Here is a 23809-nt window from a genome sequence, read left to right on the forward strand (position 1 = left end):
ATCGTTATGCTTGAACATATGTAACTCCTTTGTTTCCCTATAACAACGCACGTATGTATGTATGTATGTATGTACGTACACATGTAGCTATAATTGGTTGGTTATTGTAGGGATAGTTAGCTACATGTATGCAGATACTCACCATGTCCATCGAACTTCCCGGCAAGGAGTTGTGGCAAGCAGAAATATGGGTTGGTTTTTTTTCTTGTGCTCCTGCAAGCATTTATGGTCTTGTTATCACTATATGCATGTCTTCTCAGGGAGCCCATATCGTCTGAAACAATTCCAACGTTAAGCATGCCTTGACTGACGTTTGTCCGCATGTGCATACGGACGCGCAGAATCGGCACGACACTAATTTTAAGTTCATGTGTGAGTGTGAAAGCCATCGCCCCTGACACAACGCTGCCACACGTCCAGCGATACGTGTAGCTGAGGCGTGGCGAGATTGAGCCGCGCTCGTATACACCCTTTACGAGAGTACCTACATGCCAGTCCCGTGCTTTTCTTTTCTTTTCTTTTCATGATAAGCTTCTGGAATTGAGACAGTTGGGGCCACAGCAGCATTCCGCCTCGTTTGCGGCAGTACAAACCTAACTTTCGGATTGACAATCAGGAACAAGAGTCAGTGTGTCCGCCCCCTTTCATGTGCCACGAGAATCACGGGTTAGGCGGCAGAGTAAAAGAATAAAAATATGTTCAAGACACGGAGGCGACTCTGGAGCGAGTTTATTAACTTCCGTGCGTTTTTCCATGCATCTAGAAAAAGGGAGAAGTCCAAAAGGGATGAGGTCTTGCGAGAAAGGCGAACAAACAAGGCTCGGCTGAGATTTTTCAGTCTTATTTACGTGTGAGGTACAGGGGTTCACCTCTGTCTATGACGTCATTGACGTGATTTTTATTGAAGTAGAAGACCAAAAAGGTTCTGGGGAGGTAGTCTCATTTCATTTTTTTTTTTTTTTTGAAAAAAAGACTTGATAGTTAGTTAGTTATAGAAAGTTCAAAACAGGAATTCATCCTCATTCACAAAGAGAGGCCCAAGTGACGAGCCCGAGGACAAAGAAAATGTTGTGTATGTGCCAAGAAACAAAAACGACACCAGAGCTAAATGAAGGCTTGTCTGTATAGGGTTAGCCAGACGAAGACAACAAGCACTAGGGTGGCGAGAAGAGGAGACAAAAAAAAGCTTATCGGACCGGCGGCAAAAGGAAAGAGAAGAAGTGGACGTTCCCTTTCTCTCTCTTTCTAAAGCAAAACAAATGGCTGCAACAGGAATGGTTTGGCCGTTAATACACAAGACCGTGTTTCTGGCGATGTTGCGGGGAGCTCCTCCAAAATCCATGGGCACACAAGACTGAAGCCCAGCGGAGATAGAGCGGACAGAGATATATAGAGAGAGAGAGAGGGCTTCTTCTCTTGATTTCTATGTGTCAACGGCTTCTCTACTGGCAAAAGCCCTGTGACAGGGGCCATCCTGGGCTATAAGGCTGTGCCACCGGGCCACATACGTCAGAGGCCCTGTACATGGAGCTTGTGGGGAGGAGGGGAGGGAGAGGGAGGGGAAAGATAGTAGCATAACGAATTCCGGCTTGACGCTAAAGACGTGGTAACTGGAATATTCCTTTTTCTGGTTGGATTTTCGGGTGTTTTTCTACTTGTAATTGTAGTGTTTGCTTTGGCCCGGGCCTGCTTCTCCGGACTCTACTTTATTCCCCAAGCCGTCCTTCGGATATGCCATGGCCGCAAAGGTAGAGCGAGAGACTTGGACGTGAGAAATGAAGGACCAAGCTACAAGAAGTGAACTAGAGCTTTCGGAAAAAAAAAAGTAGCAAAAGAAAACGCAGGGCCGTGGCTCCTTTCTCACGACTTTATGATTTCTACTTGTAAAGCAACAGATGATTCAAAGAAACAAACAACATGATACGAGAAACATATGAGAGAACAAAGGCCGAGTCTGTGCAAGTGTGAGAGATATAACAGCACGAGAGCTATATTTCCCGTCATTTCCGCCAAGGTCTGTCAATTTTGTCATGGAAGCGCAGACAGGGGTCAGCGTCGCAGTGAAGCAGGTTAAACAAGACATGGATCGCGAGAAGAGCACGATCAGAGAAGACTAGCCAGAGACGTGAGAGGCGGCTAGAGGTATGGAAGATGCAGCAGCAGCGTGGACGAACAGACGCAACAGGTTAAGCGAGCGAAGGGGAGGAGAAAAGAAGAGGAGGCAAGAGGAGGCAAGAGGAGACCCTGTTGACAGAGTAAACATGCAGATGCAGATGCAGATGCAGGCTTGGACAAGTGCAGGCAAGGCCGGGATAAGGGGAGCCTCAGCCCCTCGATATTCAAAACTTATGTACTTGAGTCAGTCTGGGACCCCAAGTTGGCGTCGACTTGGCTTCTCTCCGTGCCACACTTCAAAGGCTTGGTGCGCTGACAAACACAGGGGCCGGACCATGAAGCGGCCTGGGCTGGGAAACAGCAAACCTTGGCCCCAGATCATGAATAAAAGATCACAGACCACCAATCTCTGGCCTGTGCGACTCCATGTATAGTGGCCCTCTTTGTGGTCTCCTCCCGAGCAAGGCAGACCACGACCCGCCATGATAACGATGTGTACAACTATATACCAACAGGCCTTATTGTTGGAGGTGAAACAAACGCAACCCACAAGACAAGCATCGTCAAGAGAGGAGAGGAGAGGAGAGGAGAGGAGAGGAGAGGGGAGCAAGAGAAGAAAAAAAAGACCGCAAGCCAACAAGGGCAGAGCACGTGTTGGATCATGTTCTCTCGGTGATCTTGGCGCTATTCCTTCCCATGAGAAGTAGACAAGCACGACACAGGTCTCTAGCAAAAGCCCGAACCAAAAAGAGCCTGCGAGCTGCGAATGTGGGCATGGCTGGCTGGCTGGCTGTAAGTATACTCGCTTGTCCGCACTTGTGTGCACAAGAAGCATCGGGCAGGGCCTCCAGACCCGACCTCGCCATGTGGGGTGCTGGTTCGTGATATATGTTGCTCCTTGCTGGCTTTGCCAACGGCCAATGGCAAATGTAGACTTTTCCCTTCCTCAGCCCATATACCAACAACGGACCGACCAGTGTAGCTCTCGCGATCCCCGCATTGAGACGTGGGTGGGTGGTGAGAATGGTTGGTCCATGAGCCCAGTCGACGTGCATTCTATCCACGCCAATCAGAGGGCGAGGTGTAAAACAATGGCAGCAGAAGCAGCAAGGCAAAGGCTGAGACATGATTCAGCACAGGACAAAGCTACAAGGACCATCCTTTGGGATTACGCCCAACGCTCGCATCAGTGTAGATGGTGGTAGTACATGGGCAGGGCGAGTAGCAAGCATACTCACTCCTTCAGTTGCAGTCAAGGAGAGAGACCAAGGAGACAAGTACGATGACGATGACGCTGACGATGAAGGGGGAAACGGACAGGACATGAATGAAAGGAAATACAGGCATGTATGTTTAGCTAGTCTGGTTGTTTGCCAACTTAAAGCCAGGGAGCATGTGCTGGGGGTCGGGGCTTGTCTTTTTTTTTTGCGAGAGGCCGAAGCACAGAGCACAGAGCACAGCAGAGGGTCAGTTAGCATTGACCGGCATTAGCAGTGGTGTTGTGTTGACTTGGGCCCCGAGTGGGTGACAAGCTGGTGAGGATGAGATGGATGTGGTGTCTTGGTGTCTTGCAGAAGCAAAAGGATTGTGCGGCTGTTTGCGGAGTGTGTGTTTCTGATGAACGTGGTGTGAATGTGAATTGTGAATCAAGGGAGACAAAAGATAAAACAGGCGCCGCAGAGGGGAGCCAGAATTGGACAGGCCTTGTTGGTAGTGGGAGATGGTACGCGTGGTTGTGTGGATATAGCACCAAGCCATGCTGGCACTATAATTTGCACCTGTATTTTTTTTTTTCAAAGAAAAACTTCGTCACTTTCGTGCTGGCCAGCTCCACCACTCGTCCCCTCCTCCCCCCGCCGTTATTGTCTCCCTCTTTAGCACCGGCTTTCGTCATTAATCCTTAAAGCGCCAGCCCAAAGAGGAGAGGGAGAAAAAAAAGAAGAAAAAAAACGAGAAACACCAGCCGCCCACCGGTTGTTTGGGCTTATGGGAGCCAGCGGCGCTAGCAGAAGGTTGCATAGGCCATTGGGAGCTAGCGAGGGGGGATTCTTTTTTGACAATTATTTGCATTTTATGTCGGGCTGCTCCTCCCGTCATCGTGTCATTTGAGAAATGCTACGTATCTTGGACTTGGAGCGTTGCAAAAGTACAAGTACAAGCCAAAGTCGAGCAGAGTTGCTCGAAGCTAGAAGCAGTGCCGCTAGTTATGCACAGTCTGCAATCTGGAATCTCAAGAGACACGACAGAGTTGTCCAGCAGCCATTGCAGAGCCCCCCGCGTACAGGCTGACCGGGAGGCTGTAGTCATGGTATACAGCTATGCTTGGGCGCGAGAGTTTGAGCTTGTCCTTATGCTTGTACCACCGCCCGTGTCCCTGTCGCTCTCATCGCCCTCAAAGCCAGCGCGCCGGGGAAACGCCCCGAATAAGCCCGTGGTGACTCGGATGCTTTGAGCCAAGTCCAAGTCCCTTCTGATGGCTCTGTTCCGTGTATTTCCTGTCGCCCAAGTGAAATCCCATTCCTTGGCCAAGGCCGCTTCTGCTAGGGCGTCAGACGGGCCCTTGCACGGATCAAGCTTCGGCTGTAAGTCGCTGCAACGAATAACTAGTCAAGCATGTGGTTAGTCAACTAGTTAATACAAGACAAGCAGTGGCTGTAGGCGCACACAGGTACCCTGGTTACATAACCGTGTGTGTGTGTATTTCCACTGACTGGGCTTAGCTCTCTCCGCACCCGTATCACTATCACGAGGCCATGCCATTGGCCGAGTCCATGTGCAACTATGCTTGTATGTTTGTGTGTATATAATCTCGGCCATGCCTGCGCCTGTTTCCCAGCAGCCGCATCGCCGCCCACCACGCCCATCCATCTCCGTCTTTCTGCCGCCTCATCCCTCTGTCCCCTTTCATTCTTCTCAAGTAACACGAACGCTCCTCACTTGGCATCCTGTGTACTCACTTGCGCAGGCCAGCCGAGCTGAACTCATCCTGAGAACATCCTTAGCAACATACTCAGTACGTACCGTTAGGGAAGGCCGACGAAAAAAAAAAAATCTCCGATTTCTTTTTGCGTTGCTTGAACTCATCTACTTGTACCTGTACCTGGGCCTTTACTTGGCTTTGCCTCCGTCTGCCTTTTCTCGCCCGACTTTTTTTTATATATATATCTAGAATAGCGGCTCCCCTCCTTCTCGTCTTCGGGCTTTGACTTCTGTCTCCTCTCTTCGTTTCGCTTCCTCTTCCCCTGCTGCAATACGGACGACGACCCCTTCCCGCATCACATACATACAAAGCACACCTACTTGTCCATCCTCGACCACGCTTTCAGTACCTCTGGAAATAGGGCACTCTCCACACACGAACACACACATAGACAACCCTCTTGTTTCAAAGTCTCCAGCTATACGAAATCACTTGCTACCCTCTTTCATCTGATTTTCGCAAGGTCGCCCTCTCGTCTCACGACAAGCTTGACCATACCAGGCCATCTTCTCTTTTCATCCGCCCCGGCTTCCAGGGCACAAACAAAACACGCCTACAAAGGACAAAAGCGCTCCCTGGCCCAAGCCAAGCCTATACTCTACTATTGATACTGCTCGCATTGCCTGCCCATTTGCGCCAGCTCTGTGCTTTTTTTTTTTTTTCGACGGCTTCTTTTTTTATCCCGTCTACTGCGAGTTTATTGTTCTTGTTTTTTAGACTTTTTTCCCTCCAGGCCAAACTCGCCTGTCTCTTCTCGCTGTACATACATCTTTTCTCTTTATTATCCCGCCGTACCCACTATCAAATCCACCCCACCCGCCACATTTTCTTCTCTTTGGCTGCATCGCTGGCGGGCCTTGGCTTTCTCTCTCTCTCTTTTTCTTTCTCAGCTGTGGGCTTTCCCTGGCCTTCGTCTCTTTTCGCACCACATCGGTCGATCTGCCCCCCGCGGCCGTTTGATTGATTTGGCCCCCTCTCCGTTGCCTTGCTTCTGCTGCCTTTGTTTTTTCTTTTTGTGCCACAAATTCCAGATGCTAGCTTCACCACCACATCTACAACCATCCCTCACCCACAATCCGCATCGTCCAGATCATCTCCACCACAACCACTTTGCCCATCAGCCCGATTCAGCCGCCTATCCCGGAGCCTCGTTCCACCCTCGCTCGCACTCGCGGGTCATCTCATCCTCGTCCACTGCGTCCTTTACCCGCGAGTCCCGACGCAGACCGTCTTCGGTGTCGGTGTCAATGGTCTCGGCCCAGCTTCCCATGCAGCAGTATCCCGCCCAGATGCAGGGCCAGTACCAGCAGCCGCAGCAGCGCCAGCTGTACTCTTCCCAGCATGCCTATGCCCAGCCGACGTACGCCTCACAACAGCACCATCCTGCTGCCCAGTATCAGGCCCAGCCGCAGCCGCACTCGCACTACCACCAGGCCCATCAGCAGCCCCAAGCCACGCCTGCTTCGCAGTACTCGTACCAGCCGCAGCCACAGGCCCAAAACCCTATGCTGTCTAATGTCCAGCAACATACACGGAGGTCACCCTCAGTTACTACTTTCAGCACCTCGTCTTCCGTGCCACCGCCTGCCGCCTACCGTACTTCGCCTACCCTCGATGTGCGACGCTCGACTTCCTCTCGATCCGGCGGCTCCATACCCCCCCAACAATCCAGCTATGTAGCTCTCCTGCGCCGCCAAAAGGCTACCGTGTGGAGCGACATGATCCAGATGGAAGACCCCAATGCTGTTGCCCAGCGCCGTCGCGAAAAAATGCGGGCGACGCTCCAGGTTGCTGGTGGCCAGCGCCACTCGTCTTCGCACGGCAGTGGTCGTACGAGCACCGGCATCAGCGCCACTGGCAAAGTAGCCGCTAAAATCAGACATCATGGCAAGCCCATGGTTACTGGTTTTACCGGCAATGATACCCATGTCGGTGTTGGCGGAGTTCCTGTCCGTCTTAGTGCCACCGAGGTCGAAGGCGAAAGCAGTGGCGAAGAAGACGAATCGCTCCGCCTGCACCACCGCCGCACTGGCAGCAGCGGCCGCAACAGCATTGGAAGCGCTCGTCGTGTCAGCTACCGTCCTTCCGGAACCTTTACTAGCAGACGCTGGAGTCCTGGGGATACTCCCGAGCGCGCCGGGAGTCTAATGGAAGAACCGACTGAAGGCATTAGCATCATGATGGCCTCGGTCAACATTGCCGATGAAACTGCTAGTATCAAGGCTCATAGCACCCATAGCGGTAGCAGCGAAAAGGCTGACAATCTCGGCGAATTGGACGAGATGCCAAAGCTGGCCACAAAGTCGCAGCAGCACGCCACCCTCAAGAGAGAGAAGAGCGTCAACACGACTGACGACCTGAAGCGCCGAGGCAGTGTTGACGAGCGCACCATGACGCTTACGTCTGGCCGCCTTTACATTGCCAACCCTGACTAAAGACCCGATCTCTATTCAACGTGATATGACGTCCTCTTTATTTCACGATTCTCGACATGTCTTCCCATCTCATGTTTTCTGACTTGCCACCCTCCCCCTACTTTTTCAGTTCCACTTCCCGGTTTCTTTGTTACTGAGGATTCCCATCACGTCCCTCCTACGACGCCCTGGAGCGTCTTCCATTGTCGCTCGCTTTTCTTTTTCTACTTTGCCTTGTATTTGCATACCAACAATACCCTGCCGTCGTTCGTTATTTTCATGTCCCTTGGTTGTCCTTCGGTTTCGTTTTCTTTGCTCTTCGTATTTTTGCCTTTTTATTAAGCATACTCTTCTGCAATTTTGCCTGTAAATGAAAAACGATCTATGCATTTTACCACCGATATCCACCTCCCTCTTTACTCTCGTTTGTTGTCCCGGTGTTGGGCGCCTCCCATGATATCACTTTCGTTTAATTTTTGTGCTCTCTGCTTGACAACGACCATACCTTAGATATGCTTTAATAATCAAAATCATGCGCTTCTATAATTGCTACAGAGTTGCCCGAGTGCCACTGCAAAAGAAAGGAATGGACTTGTGAGGCTTGATAGTCGATCGTCATGATATCCACTGGACTCAATAGGGCCAGACTGAGCCACTCTCTATTGCTCGGGAATGCGGACATGGGGGAAGGTCCATGACGCTTATCTCAGACAGCCCAAGAAACCGTGGAGTGTGGGTGTTTGCTAGCAGGGTAGCAGCCTGAATCGACCTATAGTATGAGGGCCAAAACTCTCTTGCTTCCTCTAAACCCTCATAGTCCGCTGTTGACGCCAGTGAGTTCTCAGCTGTGAAACAAGCTACAATGACTAAGCCGGTCGTCGGGGCCGACAGGGATAACCAGAAGCGGGCCTAGGTGAGAAGTTGGGAAGTTGCTGGGTTAATGGCTGACGTCTTGGATGAAGTAAATAAATCCCCGCATATTAACCGAGCTAGCCAATTAAGGCCGGCGCGGCACGCGTGTTCGACTTTCGACCTGCTTCACAAGGAGAGCCTCACCTCAACGACCGACGCGAATTTACCACCAATTAAACAATTACCACGCCTACACAGAATCCCTGGCGCTCTTTTCCTCACCTGGTGCAACGAATGTCCGGCTCATTTTGCTCAGGCCATTGCATAGCCTTGTGACCCGCTACCGAGCTTCGATTGGTAGCTAACCAACCCAACACACGAATGACAACAGACATCACTGGAGAGAAAAATAGGCACATCTGGACCGCAAACTTCGGCATCCAACACCCTTTACTACTCCTATTCGACACGCGTCCACCCACTCCGTTACACCCCCTCCACAACCATAGCTAGCGTGTCCCGCCTGGTCCGCCTCAGCCCACTCCACATTAGCGGCAGTGCTAGTCTTGAGTGTACTTTGATCTCAAAGCAACGGCCGTGCAAACAAGATACAAGCATAACATGGCGCTTCTTGAATCACAAGGCTCGGAAGACCTGATGGCAGTTGATGCTTCGCGGAAGCGATCGCACGACGAGTACTCTTCGGATGATGATCTGTCCAGCGTTCCGTCCGAGGACCTCGCCATGTTCGATGCTCCAGAAAAGGGGGAGCCCGCAAAGAGTGCGTATTCATTTTCACCTATCCTCTAACAGATTCTAACTCAGCCAAGTCTCTGTAGCTAGTTTACCATCACTCAAGCCGACACCAAATGCGCCGAACCCACCACTAGGGAATCAACTAAAACAAGCTGACAATTCGATTACACACCAAAATAAACGCAAGCGACTAACAGCGAGCGAAAAGGCCACGAAGCTCGAGGAAGAAGCGGTCAAGAAGAAGGAAAGAGAGGAAGCAAAACAAGCAAAGGCGGCCGAGAAGGCCAAGGCAGATGCTGAGAAGGCCGCTGCTAGGGCCAAGGTCGATGCAGAAAGGGCTGCCAAACAAGCAGAGCGTGATGAAAAAAAGCGCAAGAAGGAGGAGGAGGACCGCAGAATACAGGAAGAAAAGGACAAGAAGGAGCGCAGTCAAATGCGCCTCAATTCGTTCTTCAAGCGACCAATACCCACGAAGCCGCTCGATAAGAGTGTATCAGGGACACCGACGACGAAAACGGATACCGCGACACCCACAAACAAGGTGGAGAATGACTATAGAAAGACCTTCAAGCCATTTTTCATCAAGGAAAGCGTGCGCATGGCGCCACTGGCTGCCCAGAAAATGGATCCGGAAACTTGTGCTGCAAAATCCAAGATTCTTGACGATTACATGTTGCACAAGCGCGGTGAGGAGATTCCCGTGTTACCATTCCGGCCTAGGGAAAGTTTCCAGTTCCCCTCAAAGCCAGTCCGGCGAGGCGTGGTTTACCCGCCTGTAAAGCGGCTGGTCGAAGACATCCGCGAGCGCGCCTTTGGCGACAAGGGCATTGAGGTATCGCGCGCACAACTAAACCAAATCCCAGTCAAAACACTCTTTTTCTCGACAGACGTGCGGCCAGCATATTGCGGTACGCTTACAGGCCCACAGTACGACTATGGCCGAGACCTCATGGCGCGTGTGGCGCGGCGGCCAAGGTCTAGAGTGCTTCCGAGCGTGGCCTACGACTACGACTCGGAGGCTGAGTGGGTTGATGACGAGCTGGGCGAGGATGTCGACTTGGACGACGACGATGAGGAGATTGACGATGAAGATGATATGGACGGCTTTTTAGACGACTCGGAGGACGCGGGAATTGCGCGCGGGGCGTTCAGTAATAGCATGGAACCGGAGAGTACAGGTATCTGTTTTGAAACAGAAAAGCAGTACAATGCAGTCCCAGGACTGTACACTTATCGGATGGAGTTTGTTCTTGGTAAGTTTGACACAGATCACGTTTTACGATACATCCGACATTCATATGCTAACGACAGCTGTCATGTTCAGATTCTATAGCCCCGACTGGTAGTATTGACCCCTTCTCAACAGAGTACTGGGAACCCGCAGTCAAGCGCACAAGGCCGCCAACAACTGGCCCATCAACAAATTCCAAGATGTTACCCCCGCCTCCATCTGCACCGGCCAATGCCTTTGAAGCGCTCGTTACCAACGGCAAGGCCAACTACACAGCCAGTTCAACGGCCACCAACAATGCCATGGCGACTGCGCCAGATGGCTCTGCTACGAATGCACCACAGATCCTTGAGCTTAGGAGGCCTGAGTTGCTTCCAGAGATTAGGAAAGTGATTGTGGACAACGCAAAGCTGAGCAAGGTGGGCCTGATCGACGTGCTCTTTCATCAGGTTGAAGGGATTACCAAGGGCGAAGCCAAGATGGCGTTGGACGTGTTAGCAGTCAAGGTCGGCGCTGGGCGGGCAAAACAATGGGCCCTAAAGGAGAATGAGTAGGCTGGTCGATGGCCGAGCCGCAGGTAGACCCAGGGCGAGGTAGGGATAGAGACGCTTGGAATAGCTAAGGCATTGAGAAACGCCTATAGAATGAATTGTCGATATGGATTGTATAGACAAGCTTTATGTTTCGTATATATAAGTCCTGCACGGTGGTTATGAACACGGCCTTTGTCTACCTAATAGTTTTGTCTATCTCTGTTCTTGATACGATTACGAAGCTAGGGCCGGCCATGATGCGTAGTCTGAAAGTATATTTGCTGAGCCGTCGTGCAACGTGGAGGTACCTGTGCATAGAAAATACAATGGTGTGGTACTTGCAGTTAATGTACACACGTTGTACCGCCAGTACACAAAAACGACAAGTTTGCTCATGGCCATTTCAATATTCACAGAGACTCTTCGTTTCCAGCTCGTGCATTCTTATTCTTGTTCTTTTTGAACACCCACTGAGGCACTTGCACAAGACGCCATTTTCACAAGCAATTGGCCCCCTTCCCCTTCCCTCCCCAGCCGCCAGTGCACATCCGACGAAGCCGCCCGCCTAGAAGCCAGCCAGAACCCACAATCCAGGGGCTGATTAGGCGCTCACGTTGTAATAACAGCACCAGGCCAGTAACAACAAAAGCGTTGTGTATACCGCTTGCTACCACACGTCCACAGCTTCACCGTCGACGCACAGAACGAGACACTGCAAAAACGCTTTGTCCACGGCCCCCCGCCCTCCGCCGAGTCTACGCACTTTCATTGCCACATTTCCGTTCCTCTTTTCCAGCCCGTCCTTCGCTTCCTGCCCTCCCACTTTCACGCTCCATCTCCCCCCTCCCTCCCCCCATCACCATGGCCCAGGCCCTCAAGACCCCCATCGCGCAGCCGGCGCCGGGCTGCGTGCCCGCGGCTCGCACACCGCTCTCGGCTACCGAGCAGGCCAAGTACGAAGCGCTGCTTGGGCGAGCGCGGGGCTGGACCGAGGTGCCATCAGCCAAGGGCAAGGCAGGCGCGCTGACAGACGACGAGCGCATGTGGCTGACGCGCGAGTGCCTGGAGCGCTACCTGCGCGCGACCAAGTGGAACGAGGCCGAGGCCGAGAAGCGCGTGCTCGCCACGCTGACCTGGCGCCGCGAGTTTGGCCTCGACGACCTGACGCCCGAGCACATTGGCCCGGAAAACGAAACGGGCAAGCAGATGATTGCCGGCTTCGACAACGAGGCCCGGCCGTGTCTGTATCTCAGCCCCGGCCGCCAGAACACCCAGCCGTCGCATCGCCAGGTCGAGCATCTGGCTTTTATGGTTGAACGCGTGCTGGATCTCCTGCCGCCGGGCCAGGAGACGCTGGCCCTGCTCATCAATTTCAAGCCGGCCAAGGGCCAGAAGAGCAGTGGGCCGTCGCTGAGCCTGGCAAAGGAGTGTTTGAACGTGCTGCAGATGCACTACCCGGAGCGTCTCGGCCGTGCACTCATTATCAATGGTAATATCTCCTGGTCGGCCCCCTTGCTGTGTTGTTGGATCATGTCTGTGCTAACTGTAGAGTCTCAGTGCCATGGGTGATCTGGGGCTTCTTCAAGCTCATCACGCCCTTCATCGACCCTCGTACCGTTGTCAAACTCAAGTTCAACGAGGCCATGAACCAGTACGTGCCCGAAGATCAACTCTGGGATGAGTTTGAGGGCGGCAAGCTCAACTTCGAGTACGACCATTCCGTCTTCTGGCCGGCTCTGTGGAAGATGACCCAGGAGCACAAGGCTGCGCGCCGAGAGCGCTGGGTGGCTGGTGGAAAGAACATTGGCGAGCACGAGAACTACCTCTTTGGCGGCGAGGATAAAGGCCTAGCTGCTTTGGCGACCTCCAAGCCGGCTGTGGCGAACAGTGCCGAGAAGGAGACTGAGAAGGACAAGGAGAAGACCGCTGCTTAGTAGAGGGCGATGTGGTCACGGTGGCTTTACTGCCAGGTTTTTGGGAGTTGGTCTATGTTTTACATTGCATTACAGATAAATATTGGTTTTGTTCTTTCTCGCACGTGTTTCTAGTACGCTGACACGTTTTACATGGCTTCCGGTTCTCGTGATATATAAGATGCCATCCATGTACAACATGACTTAGTGACCTCCCGTCATCCAGACAGTACGTACTGCGAAAGCCCCCTGAAATTACAGGGCCCCAAGACTACCATTGCCTGGATGAGGTGGGGCAGCCTTGCCTGCGCTGATTGGCGGCTACGCCTGAAGCTCTCCATTCGCAAACCCTCCAAACTCAACGTCATCGCTCCCCTACGCCAAAGATAGGTCGCGGGATCACGCCACCAGAGGGCCAGCTACTGTTTGGCCTCCTCGCTCCGATTGATTTACCCAGCCCCTTTCCCCCATCTTCCCGCACACCATGTCCGACTTGCAGCCGAGCAAAGGCCCTGGAAAGGAGCAGTCCAGCCTCAAGTATCCGTCCACCGGCAAGACCATCTACAACCGCCCGCTCAACCGGTCACGCACAAATGAGCTCAGCCAGGCCAGCTTTGCCTATCTTTTTGCCGAGATGGTGGGCTATGCGCAGTGCCGAGTGCGCGGCATTCAGGACCTAGAGCAGAGGTAGCTACCGCCAATCCCAGCCTCCAATGCCCCGCCCCGACGGCCCCCGTGGATTCACAGGCTAACACACATTTTTTTTCCTCGCCGGCGCAGACTAAACCTACAGGGCCATTCCATCGGGCTCAAGCTCCTCGACCTGCTGCTCTTCCGCGAACCGACGCGCACGCAGACGCGCCCGCTCACCATTATCGCCGTGCTGGCCTTTATCAAGCAGACGGTGTGGCAGCACCTATTTGGCCGGCAAGCCGACCGTCTCGAGAAATCAGCCAACCCCGACACACCTGATGAGTACATGATCTTTGACAACGAACCGCTCGTCAACCAGTTCATCAGCGTGCCGCGCGAAATGTCACAACTCAACTGCGCGGCCTTTGTCGCTGGCATCGTCGAGGGCATATGCGACGGCGCCAACTTTCCCGCAAAGGTTGGCGCTCATAGTGTCGGCCGTGCTGACGACGGCGAGATGTGGCCTGGTCGTACCGTATTTCTCGTCAAGTTTGCGCCTGAGGTGTTGGAGCGCGAGACGTATTTGGAGAAGAAGTAGACTGTATTGGTTGTTTGGAGATAGGGAAGGGGAGTATAGAGCGACGTTTGTGGGATCTGAAAACGGGCTTTATCACGCGGTGCTCAAGGACCGCATTTCGGGCGTTTTGTTGTTTACACGTATTTTTGGGCATAATCTCATCAGCAATGGTTTTGATACTTTTTTTTCTTCATTTCTGGGCATCTGTAGTACAGCCATGCGACTTTGTATGATGTATTGCAAGTACTGTTCGCCATAATATCAAGGAATCATACGTAAGAATATCCCGCATTCTTTACCGCAGGCATCACGTCCTGAGTCTTTTGTCAAATGCCGCCTCTACCGAGGAAGATTCTTGATGGACGGTGTCTTGCCGGCAGGTTGCCCTTTATTCATCAAACGTCCCAGCCCAAAGTCCTTCCAAGCCGTCTCCTTGACATTCTGGGTGGCCTTTTGAATGCCGAATGCCGCATGTTGATCAGGTACCACATCATCCTCGTCTTCCGGATTGATGGGCTGATGTTGGGGAGGCACGTAAATTTCATCGGCAGGCAACTTGTCTTTGCACATGTCTTCAAAGTTATCAGCATTACGCTGGTGGTGCATGTGCACATAGTTAAAGCATCCGTCTTTGTTCTGGGAGAGCGTTAGTGAGTGAGCCATAAAGTAATGTGATATGCTGCAGTTCTAGGAGACACACCATGTTGGGCCACGGGTAATGGGATAGCTACGATTGTCATTGTTGATGTTCTTGGTGGATTCACAAGCTACAAATCCATGTGGTCATTTAGGCCCACTCTATAAGAGATAAGATAAGATTCAACATGAATAACCCTAAATATGACCCTAAAGCGGTGTAAGCATGGCCATCGCACCCACTGTTGCTTGTCACAACCACCAGCAGAAGTCAAAATAGAGTGCAGTCATCGAGCACTGTTGCTTGGACTTTTTTTTCTGAATATCTTGCGCTATGGAGAGAATGTTACTTTTGTTTCTTTTTTTTTTAATTGCCACATTACAGCAAAGACTTACGAGTTTGTGTTCAGATATGTAAAAGTGGAAGATTTACGGACTCGATGAAACTGAACGAAACACACCTTTGTTGAGCATAGAGTCAAAAGCCAGAACAGCCTACCTGGAAATAGGGATACGATACGATGTTGAGCTGGACAGTCTGTAGTGCCATTGCACTTGCAGACATTCAGACATTTAGACAAATGGGAAATGGAAAAGGGCCCGGGCGAAACTCGACAGGATCGCTACCACGAGACAGATGGCGGCGTTGGCAAAGCTAAGCCCGGCCAATGCTGCCCACTGATGCTTTAGTAATGAGCAGGAGGCAGGGTTGTGACTTGGCTTTATGGGGGGTTGTTTCAGTGTTTGTGGACGATGTGGCCAGGAACCACAACTTGTGTGCGTGTAGTTATGTATTGTGAGAACGGAAGACGGGGAGGGTTTCCCAGACGAAGTAGTCGAGCAAGCTTGGCATGAACTCGGCAATATCTGAGGTCCAGTTAACCATCCTCTGCTGCCATTTTGTGCAACGGTCTGCAGCATGTGCAGCATGTATGCATTTTACGTGGAGATTGTGACGACTTGCACTTGCAGAGTGCATCCATCACATCTGTTCTAGAAGCCAGGGTCCCCTCGAGGTTGGCAGGCAAAGGAGCCTGTCTTTTGCCTGGGGTGCGGATGCAGACCGACAATGCTACTGTGGGTTATGACTTGTAGGCGGTGGAGCGAGGCCAAGGCATTGATGAGACATGAGACGTCTATGAGTTGGTGGATTTGAGAAGTGAGATGTGGTAATGGGGATACTCTGAGTATTTGCAGCTGACTATAGTTATGTATAACTGTACAAGTGTACAAATGTACAAATGTACTTGGTCAACTCATCACGTATCAATGAAAGATGCTGGCTGTCCCTATTGTTTCCTTCCTTCCGCTTGTATCAGAAAGTGTCTGTGCTCCATCTCCTTCTTGCTCCTGCTCCGTCTTCTGGCTTTTAGTGCCTGCGTATGCTCCTGCTACAAGCAAAGACTATATTGCTTGCTGTTCCGTAGTTGCCCGTATTGGGATTTCCAGTCCAGCCGGTCAGCCCAGTTGTAGATATTGCCTGATTAGGAACTTCACCTTCACCACTGACGCTCTAGGCAAGAGCAGCATGCAAGCTTTTCGCTCGCTTTGAAATAATACTTGAACTCGTCGTGTCTCACTTTTTATGCTCTTCTTCCCAAATAGCTGCTCACTAAAGACGGCTTCCTTGATTCCCTTCGGTCCTCCCTCCTTTTCATCCTATTTCTGCCCAACAAACTTGCACGCAGCAGCGAAAAGCCGACCAAGACAGACGGTTTAAAAGCGAGGCTCGGCTTCTCGACGGCAACACAGACGTCTGCAAAACGAGAAAAGAAAGCGTCCGTGATGGCGGCATCGACATCTTCGTGATCCAAGTTCGGAACCTAGCAGCTTTATTGCCCGCCAGAGCCACCGCTATTCTTATCCTTATTTGCTGCCAACTATCGCCGTGGGAGCTGGTTGCCATTGCGAAAAGATCAAAAAAAACAGTTAGCCTCTAAACTCAAAATACAGACAGCCATGTCTTCCAACAGTACCGGCGGAAGGACGTCAACCACTAAAGACGCCATCAAAGCCATCAACACTACCGCAAACCACCACAGAACCCACAACGACGCCATCCGCAGCAAAGAAGCCCGCATTAGCGCTAAAACCCGCCTTCTACAGGGGCAAAAACATGTCTCTTTATTTCCACATGACGACAGCCCAAAAGACCAGGTCCATAGCTTGTCAGGCCAAGAAGATGACAGCCAAGTAATCAAACACGGGCCTCCTCGTCTCGCCAACCAAAACCAGGGCAATAATGGGCCACAGGGTCACATCCGAGCCTCGAGCCAGCACCTATGCCAGCAGCACCAGCACCAACACCAGTACCAGGACAAGCAGAGCCAGAGCAAATATCAGAGACAGCTCCCAAGTCAATCCCACCAGCTCCTGTCCCATGCTAAATCCCACAGCCTATCCCACATTGGCCAAAAACATCGGCCCTCGCTGCTGTCTTGTGTGTCTCCTGCAGCTTCATCCTCCTCTTCCTCTTCCTCCTTGCCTTTCTCCTCTCCTTTTGCACCCATTTCTTCGATCGTGACCCGTCCTCCACTGCCTGTGTCGCCCCCACTCCTCCCCTCGACTTTGACCTCGGCCTCGGCCTCGACCTCAACCTCAACCTCGCTCTCATTTTCGCTCCCGCCCCTGCCACCACCTTCACCATCGATCGAATGGCCGCAGCGACTCGGACTGGACAAAAGCCATACCATGGACGAGAAGCTATCGACCGCTGGTTTCAGAGCTAGTATTCCGCGTGCGAAGCCAACTGACTATGAATCGCCACTTCCCCTTCGTGCCTCGACATTTGGCAACCCTGTCATTACCTCATCGTCTCGAGCCACTACAGTAACTTCTGTGAGCAGCAGCGATAGCGCACTCTCTACCAGTGCAGATCAAAGTACTACGACTATTTCTGTAGCCTCTACTACTCCTCCTGCTACTTCAACCGCCTCGACTAGCAGTAGGAAGCCGAGGCTCTCTAGCAAACCACTGCTGCCATCATCATCATCAACATCTCCTGCGCCAATTACCCGCAGAGCCAAAATCCCACTTGTTATTCCCAACACCTCTACTACCAGTACCTCTGATACACGAGAATTCCCAGCTTCGCTGCTAGATGGAGATGACAGTCCTGAAGGTGGTCGTAGACAAGGCATTGTCTTCCATGAGTCTTTCCAGGCCTCACTGGTGCCCGCCGATATCAAGGCTAAACCCAACTATCTTGCTGCACGGAGCGAGACAGCTCCAATAACTGCGCAGCATCCCAATTCCACTATCGCTTCAGCCCCGAAATCTACCTCTCCTGCCTCCTCGTCATCCTCATCATCGCTCTCTATAATACACCAGAATCCTCATTTACCATCGATTTCATCATCTGCTACCCCGCCACCACCTATCCCACCACGCAACAAGCTGCTACGCCAACGAACATCCACTCTAGACGGTTCTTTCATGCGTCAGCCTTCTGCTCTGAGTGGCCTGTCTACCATGACCGATCATCGTAGTCGTGTTGGCTCTTTTTCTGCAACCTCTTCCTCCTCCTTATCAGCCCACGATGACTTGCAACCTGCGCTCAACCTGGGGAACGAATCCATGGGCTACCCCTCGATTCATACCAGCCCGTTTTCGTTTCCACTTCCGTTACAAAAATCAAATTCAAGCTCAAAGAGCTCATCGCAACTACACCCTCAACTTGCGCAACCATCGGCATCCACGAGTTCTTTATCTTCGACCAAGGACAAAAAGTCATCTTCTGCTAAGCGTCGTATCAAGCGCACTTCATCACGCCCAACTTCACCAGTGGTCGTTGCGCCGCCCTCCATAGACTCCCTGTCAATCCCCATTGCCACGACAAACTCCAATAAGATAATACTGTTGATGAAAACCTTGTGTGGGAGAATGCGCGGAGACATCGAGTACCAAACAGAGGCTGGGGGTTCATGGTACCGAGGAGTTTCCTGGATCGAAGAAGATCAGGGATGCCTTATGTTTGACTCTGGGCATACGAAAGGAATTGTCCTGACACTTTGTGCGGATCTCCGAGGGTCTCGTATTGTTCCTGTTCTAGATCCTGAAAGCGGGCGAATTTGTTTAGATCTCATCACCGGCTTTTCCCTCATGGACATTTTGATCCGACCATGTGAAGATGAGGAAGTCGATTTGTGGATTGCTGCGCTTCTTTGTTGGCAGCAAGTTCGCCTCCCCCCTTCGAAGCATTCCAGTGGGAATGGTGTCAGCAGCAATAGCTATAGCTCTTCGCGGCCTGAGCTCCGACGACATGGCTCTTCCACAGCCCAGAACCGTGGTATTAACGCCCAGGGCAAGTCCCCTAGTATCATCAAAGTTGCCAAGGTCTTTGTGTGGGACAAGGGCTCTCCCGTATCACCACGGGAAATCTTCAAGAGTCCATCGCCTCTGGATTCAAGATCAACAAAGGAAAACAAAGAGGGCTCATGGGTTAGAGTCTCATGTCTATTACAAGATAACGGCGAGCTGCAACTTTTAGCTGAAAACGACGTTTCTGTTCTCACACTCATTGGCCTCCAACAGCTGTCTCGCTCGGCTATTCAACGAATGGACTGCACGTTATTTGATGACACGGAGTTCTGCTTGGGCATCTTCCCTATATACGCTCCCGGATCTACTCATTTGTCCGTCTTTCGCCCTGTTTATATGTCTTTTGAAAGCCATGTACTTGTCGATGTATGGTACGTCTTGCTTCGCGCCTTCACTCAGCCTAATCTCTTCCGCTACAACCCACAGTCATCTGGTCCTCCCGAGACTGTTGCAGAAATTGAGGCTTCAGCTAGTGGAGAAGTCTTTCGCATAGAACGCACTGTTAAGCTTCGCGTTGTTGAAGCCAAACTAAAAGATCGTGAGGGCGGACCTGAAAAGAGCGGACATTCACGACATAATACCAGCGACGACTCCAACGTGGGAAACTACTTTGCAGAGGTTCTTGTAGACGGCGAGATCCGTACTCGTACAGCCGTCAAGCACAACACAAAAAACCCTTTTTGGCGAGAAGATTGCATTGTCACTGATATCCCGCCTTCGCCGCCTCTCTTGTCAATAGTGCTAAAACGCATTAATGGCTTAGAACCTGAAAAGAAGATACACTTTAGCAAGCCATGCCGCCCAAGTGAACATTGGTGTGGCACAATCGACATACCTATAGATCAAATACAATCGACCGACGAACATGAGCAATGGCTACCGATGCACAATATTCACAGTCACTCCATCGGTACAATGCTTGTCAAGATCCACCACGAGGAAATGGCCGTCCTACTTTCCTCTGAGTACCAACCTCTCAAAGATTTGCTTGAGCGATTTCCTTCCGGACTAACCTCGCAGATTGCGCGCCAGATGCCTGGTGGACTTCGACGACTGGCTGAAATAACTCTCGATATTTTCCAAGTGTCCGGCAAAGTCCATGAGTGGCTGATGTCCCTTGTAGAAGAAGAAATAGATGGTATTAGCAGCCAAACACCCGTCAAAAACTACCGATTCAGCAACCGTCTACGGTCCAACGAGTCAATGGACTTTGGAGTCGACCGCGAACAGTTAGTCCGTGACCTGGGAAAGTCTTTGGCTGGAGAGGCTAATCTACTATTTCGGGGTAACTCTCTACTGACCCAGGCTCTTGAGTGCTACATGCGGCGATTGGGAAAGAGCTATCTTGATGAGGTTCTCCGCGACAAGATTGTCGAAATCAATGAACTGAACCCAAATTGCGAGGTTGATCCTAGCAAGCTAGAGTCTGGCGAGGACGTACAACGCCATTGGACACTTCTCATAAAGCTAACAACCGAGGTCTGGGCATGCATTTCTAAATCTGCAGATCAGCTGCCTGCTGAAATCCGCCATATCCTCAAGTATGTTAGGGCCGTTGCTGAAGATCGCTATGGAGACTTTTTGCGCGCTGTCAGCTACACGAGTGTCACTGGATTTCTCTTTCTTCGTTTTATATGTCCAGCCATTCTCAGTCCGAAATTGTTTGGCATGCTTCGTGACTTGCCCGAACCCCGCGCACAACGTACATTTACCCTTATCGCCAAGGCTTTACAGGCCATGGCAAACTTGTCGACCTTTGGCCAGAAGGAATCGTGGATGGAGCCGATGAATAAGTTTCTCAATTCTCGCCGTGCTTCGCTTAAAGTCTATGTCGATGAGGTTTGCTCTATCCCGGCTGATCAAGCTACACCTTTACTGCAGCCCTCTTACTCTACACCACTGGCTATTATGAACCGCCTGAGTGCTACCTCTCGTGAGGGTATTCCCGTTCTTCCGCATTTGGTAGACCCAACTCGCAGTCTAGCAACCCTGGTCTCGTTATGGTGTACTTCGCAGGTTACGAACAGCATTGAATTGTCAAGTAGCGACTTGATCTTGTTTAATAGCATGTGTCAGGTCTTGTACCATCGCGCCAGTGCTTGCATGAAAAGCGCCGAGCTCCTCCGCGACCCTGAGAGCACCTCGGAGTCTAGGAGTACTGAAGAGGCCCCCATCGAAAAGGAAAAGGAAACCGACAATTCTGGCAATTTAACATCAACTGCTCCTTCAAATATTTCCACGTCATCTCTCGGTAGCCTCAATGGCATGTGGACGCTATCCCGTACCGAACGCAGCATCGAGCACCTGCGTACACCTAGCTCAGCCGGCAGCGACATCCCCGAAACCTCCTCTTCACAACGCCGCATCAACACAGCCCGCGATGCTGCCGCAGACCTAGCCTCAGGCACAGGCTTCAGCGCCTTGGGTCGCCTGGACATGCAGAGCCTAGCACAGCTTCAACTGCAAACCCAAGCCCAACGGGGCAGCACCTGGGCTGGTAACAACGGCTCAGCACCGCCCATGTCGCCGATCGGCACACTTCGCGGCACGCGCAATGGGCGGTCAACGCGCAATATTCTGTCGGGCATCATTCGCATGGGCCGCAGTGGCGAAGGGGCACAGGCCCAGGGCTCTGAGACGGCCGACGAGAAAGACGGGAGCAAGACCAAAGCAAAGTGAGGTGATTGAGCAATATTAGTTGTACTCTTACAACATGATTCGTTGGTTTTTTTATCTCCGGGCTTCTTATTTGCTTTGCCTCGGTACACTCCGCCATTTTCCTCATCTTATTTCATTATACATGACCACGCTTTCTCTGATCCTGTTCTTTCTACCCTTATTGCTACATCTACCTACCTACCTACGCTCTCTCTCTCTCTCTCCCTACCCCTCTTCCATATTTAGTAAAATCCCATGTACAATCTTCCCCATCTCCTCTACATCTTCACCATCTATGGAATAACTAACTGAATTCCATCGCCACCTATTCGCTTTCTTTTCAGTACGCTGGAGGCCTTGTAATTCTATTGTTTATTCTCTCTGATTCCTCGTTGTTTTTTTGTTCTCCCTCCCCCCTTGTTGTTCCAACTTTCCCCTCACTTGCTTTCTTTTCCTTTGCTACTCAAATTCATGTTGGTATTCTGCTTTATTGTTAGCTCTATCTCTTTTTGTCTCTATCTTTGGTCATGTTTCTTTTCTATATTCAGTGTCGCATTTGATACCTGTTATCATGGGGGCAGCCAATAGTATATGCCTCTAGTATGTATAGCCCGTTGTATGTATAGTCTACAAAGGATATTCTTTTCCGTACGCTCAACACTACATTACTTGATTGGTGTGCATGTATTGTTCAGATTAAAAAAAAACCGTGTGTTCATTTTTATCTTGCCTTAGTCATGAGATGCGTTCAACGTCATTTCCACGTCCCTACCTGGTGGCCCAAGTCTTTCGTTTCTACGTGCTACTTCTCCTTCGACTCTTTCTAGGGCATTCCCCCCCCCTCCCCCAAACTCGCAGCTAAGTAGCGTCTAGGAAAACAGCTTGCGGTAGGCAGCTTTGTGCTTTTCTCTCCGCGCAGCAACCTTTGCACGAACGGCATTCAGCTCGTTGACGATGGCGACGTCAGTCGGCGCCAACTTGTTGGCAGCAACCAGGTCGGCGAGCGCCGCCTCTTCATCCTTGAGCTCCTTGTAGGCCAGAGCACGGCGGAAGAGAGCCTTGGCCTTGTCGGCGTCCTTGATTCCAGGGACGGCAAGCGCAGCAGCCGAGGCCTTGCGCACTTCGGTCCACTGGCCGCGCTTGGACAGCAGCAGAGCCAGGTTGTTGTTGAGCTGCACACGCAGCAGGGCCCAGGCAGCCTTGACGTCGTCGGAGGCGTTTTCCAGGTCCGTCGGGTCCTCGTCAAGGTAGCGCAGGCCTTTTTGATACTTGGCAATGCCGGCCTCGAGGTCGGCAGCCTTGAAGGCGGCGCCGCCAAAGGCCTTGCACTCGGTAGCAATCTTGAACAGATCTTCAGCCTTGAGCTCCTCGCCGTCGTGGTCCTCGGGGTAGTCTTCGTAGGTGTCGCCGTAAGCGTCGGTGGTGGCGGCAGCGTTGGACGTCGGCGCGTCGGCGGCAAGCTCGCCGCTGTTGGTGATCTCGACGGTCTTGGTCGGGCGGTCGGAGCCGTCGGTGTGTGAGTGCTCGATGGCGCGGACAAGGGACTTGCCGGCAATGACCTCACCGAAAACAACGTGCTTGTTGTCTAGGTGGGGGGTAGTGACGGTAGTGATGAAGAACTGCGAGCCGTTGGTGTCTAACGAGTGGGTAATATGGTTAGCTCCTCTGTTGGGCTTGTCACATGCCAAGATGACAGTAGCAAAAAGAATTCCACGCGTTGTCTGGTAGGTTACTCACTAGGGCCGGCATTGGCCATGGACAACAGGAAGGGCTTGTCATGTGCCTTGGGGAAGGCCTCGTCCTCAAACTTCTCTCCATAGATGGACTCGCCGCCAGTGCCGTCGCCTCTGGTGAAGTCACCGCCCTGGATCATGAACTGCTTGATCACTCGGTGGAAGATAGAGCCCTTGTAGCACAGAGGCTTGCCGGTCTTGCCAAAGCCCTTCTCGCCGGTGCATAGGGCGCGGAAGTTCTCGGCGGTCTTGGGCACCAGGTCGGTGTACAGGCGCATGACAATGCGGCCGGCGGCCTGGCCGCCAATGGAAATGTCGAAGTAGACACGGGGGCGGGCGTCTTGGGACATGTTGCGGGAGTGTGAGCGAGTGGTGGTTACAGACAAAGAAAGCGGGGTGCAGTCGGTGTGTGTTGGAGGGGTAGCTTATAGATGGACAGACGAGGGTGGGGGGGAGAA

General features: G+C 51.9%; 7 protein-coding genes across 7 annotated transcripts; 5 read left to right on the top strand and 2 right to left on the bottom strand.

Annotated features, from left to right (window-relative positions):
* Positions 1-6126: 6126 nt before the first annotated feature.
* Positions 6127-7530, top strand: BROUX77_000400 (uncharacterized protein; the record flags this gene model as incomplete). The annotated part of the gene is made up of 1 exon (XM_073748712.1): positions 6127-7530. One exon carries the CDS (start codon positions 6127-6129, stop codon positions 7528-7530), a length of 1404 nt encoding a protein of 467 aa, XP_073608637.1.
* A 1452-nt stretch (positions 7531-8982) lies between these two features.
* Positions 8983-10902, top strand: BROUX77_000401 (uncharacterized protein; the record flags this gene model as incomplete). Its single annotated transcript, XM_073748723.1, has 3 exons — positions 8983-9142; positions 9201-10370; positions 10442-10902. The coding sequence occupies 3 exons, from the start codon at positions 8983-8985 to the stop codon at positions 10900-10902; spliced, it is 1791 nt and encodes a 596-aa protein (XP_073608638.1).
* An 840-nt stretch (positions 10903-11742) lies between these two features.
* BROUX77_000402 (uncharacterized protein) lies at positions 11743-12815 on the top strand (the record flags this gene model as incomplete). The annotated part of the gene is made up of 2 exons (XM_073748734.1): positions 11743-12370; positions 12439-12815. 2 exons carry the CDS (start codon positions 11743-11745, stop codon positions 12813-12815), a joined length of 1005 nt encoding a protein of 334 aa, XP_073608639.1.
* Positions 12816-13278: 463 nt separating this feature from the next.
* On the top strand, positions 13279-14025 carry BROUX77_000403 (uncharacterized protein; the record flags this gene model as incomplete). Its single annotated transcript, XM_073748745.1, has 2 exons — positions 13279-13481; positions 13575-14025. The coding sequence occupies 2 exons, from the start codon at positions 13279-13281 to the stop codon at positions 14023-14025; spliced, it is 654 nt and encodes a 217-aa protein (XP_073608640.1).
* A 318-nt stretch (positions 14026-14343) lies between these two features.
* Positions 14344-14707, bottom strand: BROUX77_000404 (uncharacterized protein; the record flags this gene model as incomplete). The annotated part of the gene is made up of 2 exons (XM_073748756.1): positions 14344-14640; positions 14705-14707. The coding sequence occupies 2 exons, from the start codon at positions 14705-14707 to the stop codon at positions 14344-14346; spliced, it is 300 nt and encodes a 99-aa protein (XP_073608641.1).
* A 2624-nt stretch (positions 14708-17331) lies between these two features.
* BROUX77_000405 (uncharacterized protein) lies at positions 17332-21639 on the top strand (the record flags this gene model as incomplete). Its single annotated transcript, XM_073748767.1, has 1 exon — positions 17332-21639. The coding sequence occupies one exon, from the start codon at positions 17332-17334 to the stop codon at positions 21637-21639; it is 4308 nt and encodes a 1435-aa protein (XP_073608642.1).
* An 848-nt stretch (positions 21640-22487) lies between these two features.
* BROUX77_000406 (uncharacterized protein) lies at positions 22488-23701 on the bottom strand (the record flags this gene model as incomplete). Its single annotated transcript, XM_073748778.1, has 2 exons — positions 22488-23254; positions 23356-23701. 2 exons carry the CDS (start codon positions 23699-23701, stop codon positions 22488-22490), a joined length of 1113 nt encoding a protein of 370 aa, XP_073608643.1.
* Between the last annotated feature and the right edge of the window lie 108 nt (positions 23702-23809).

Source organism: Berkeleyomyces rouxiae (assembly GCF_048999995.1).
Source record: "Berkeleyomyces rouxiae strain 22BRR77 chromosome Unknown BrBRR77_ptg000001l, whole genome shotgun sequence".
NCBI classification, from domain to species: domain Eukaryota; kingdom Fungi; phylum Ascomycota; class Sordariomycetes; order Microascales; family Ceratocystidaceae; genus Berkeleyomyces; species Berkeleyomyces rouxiae.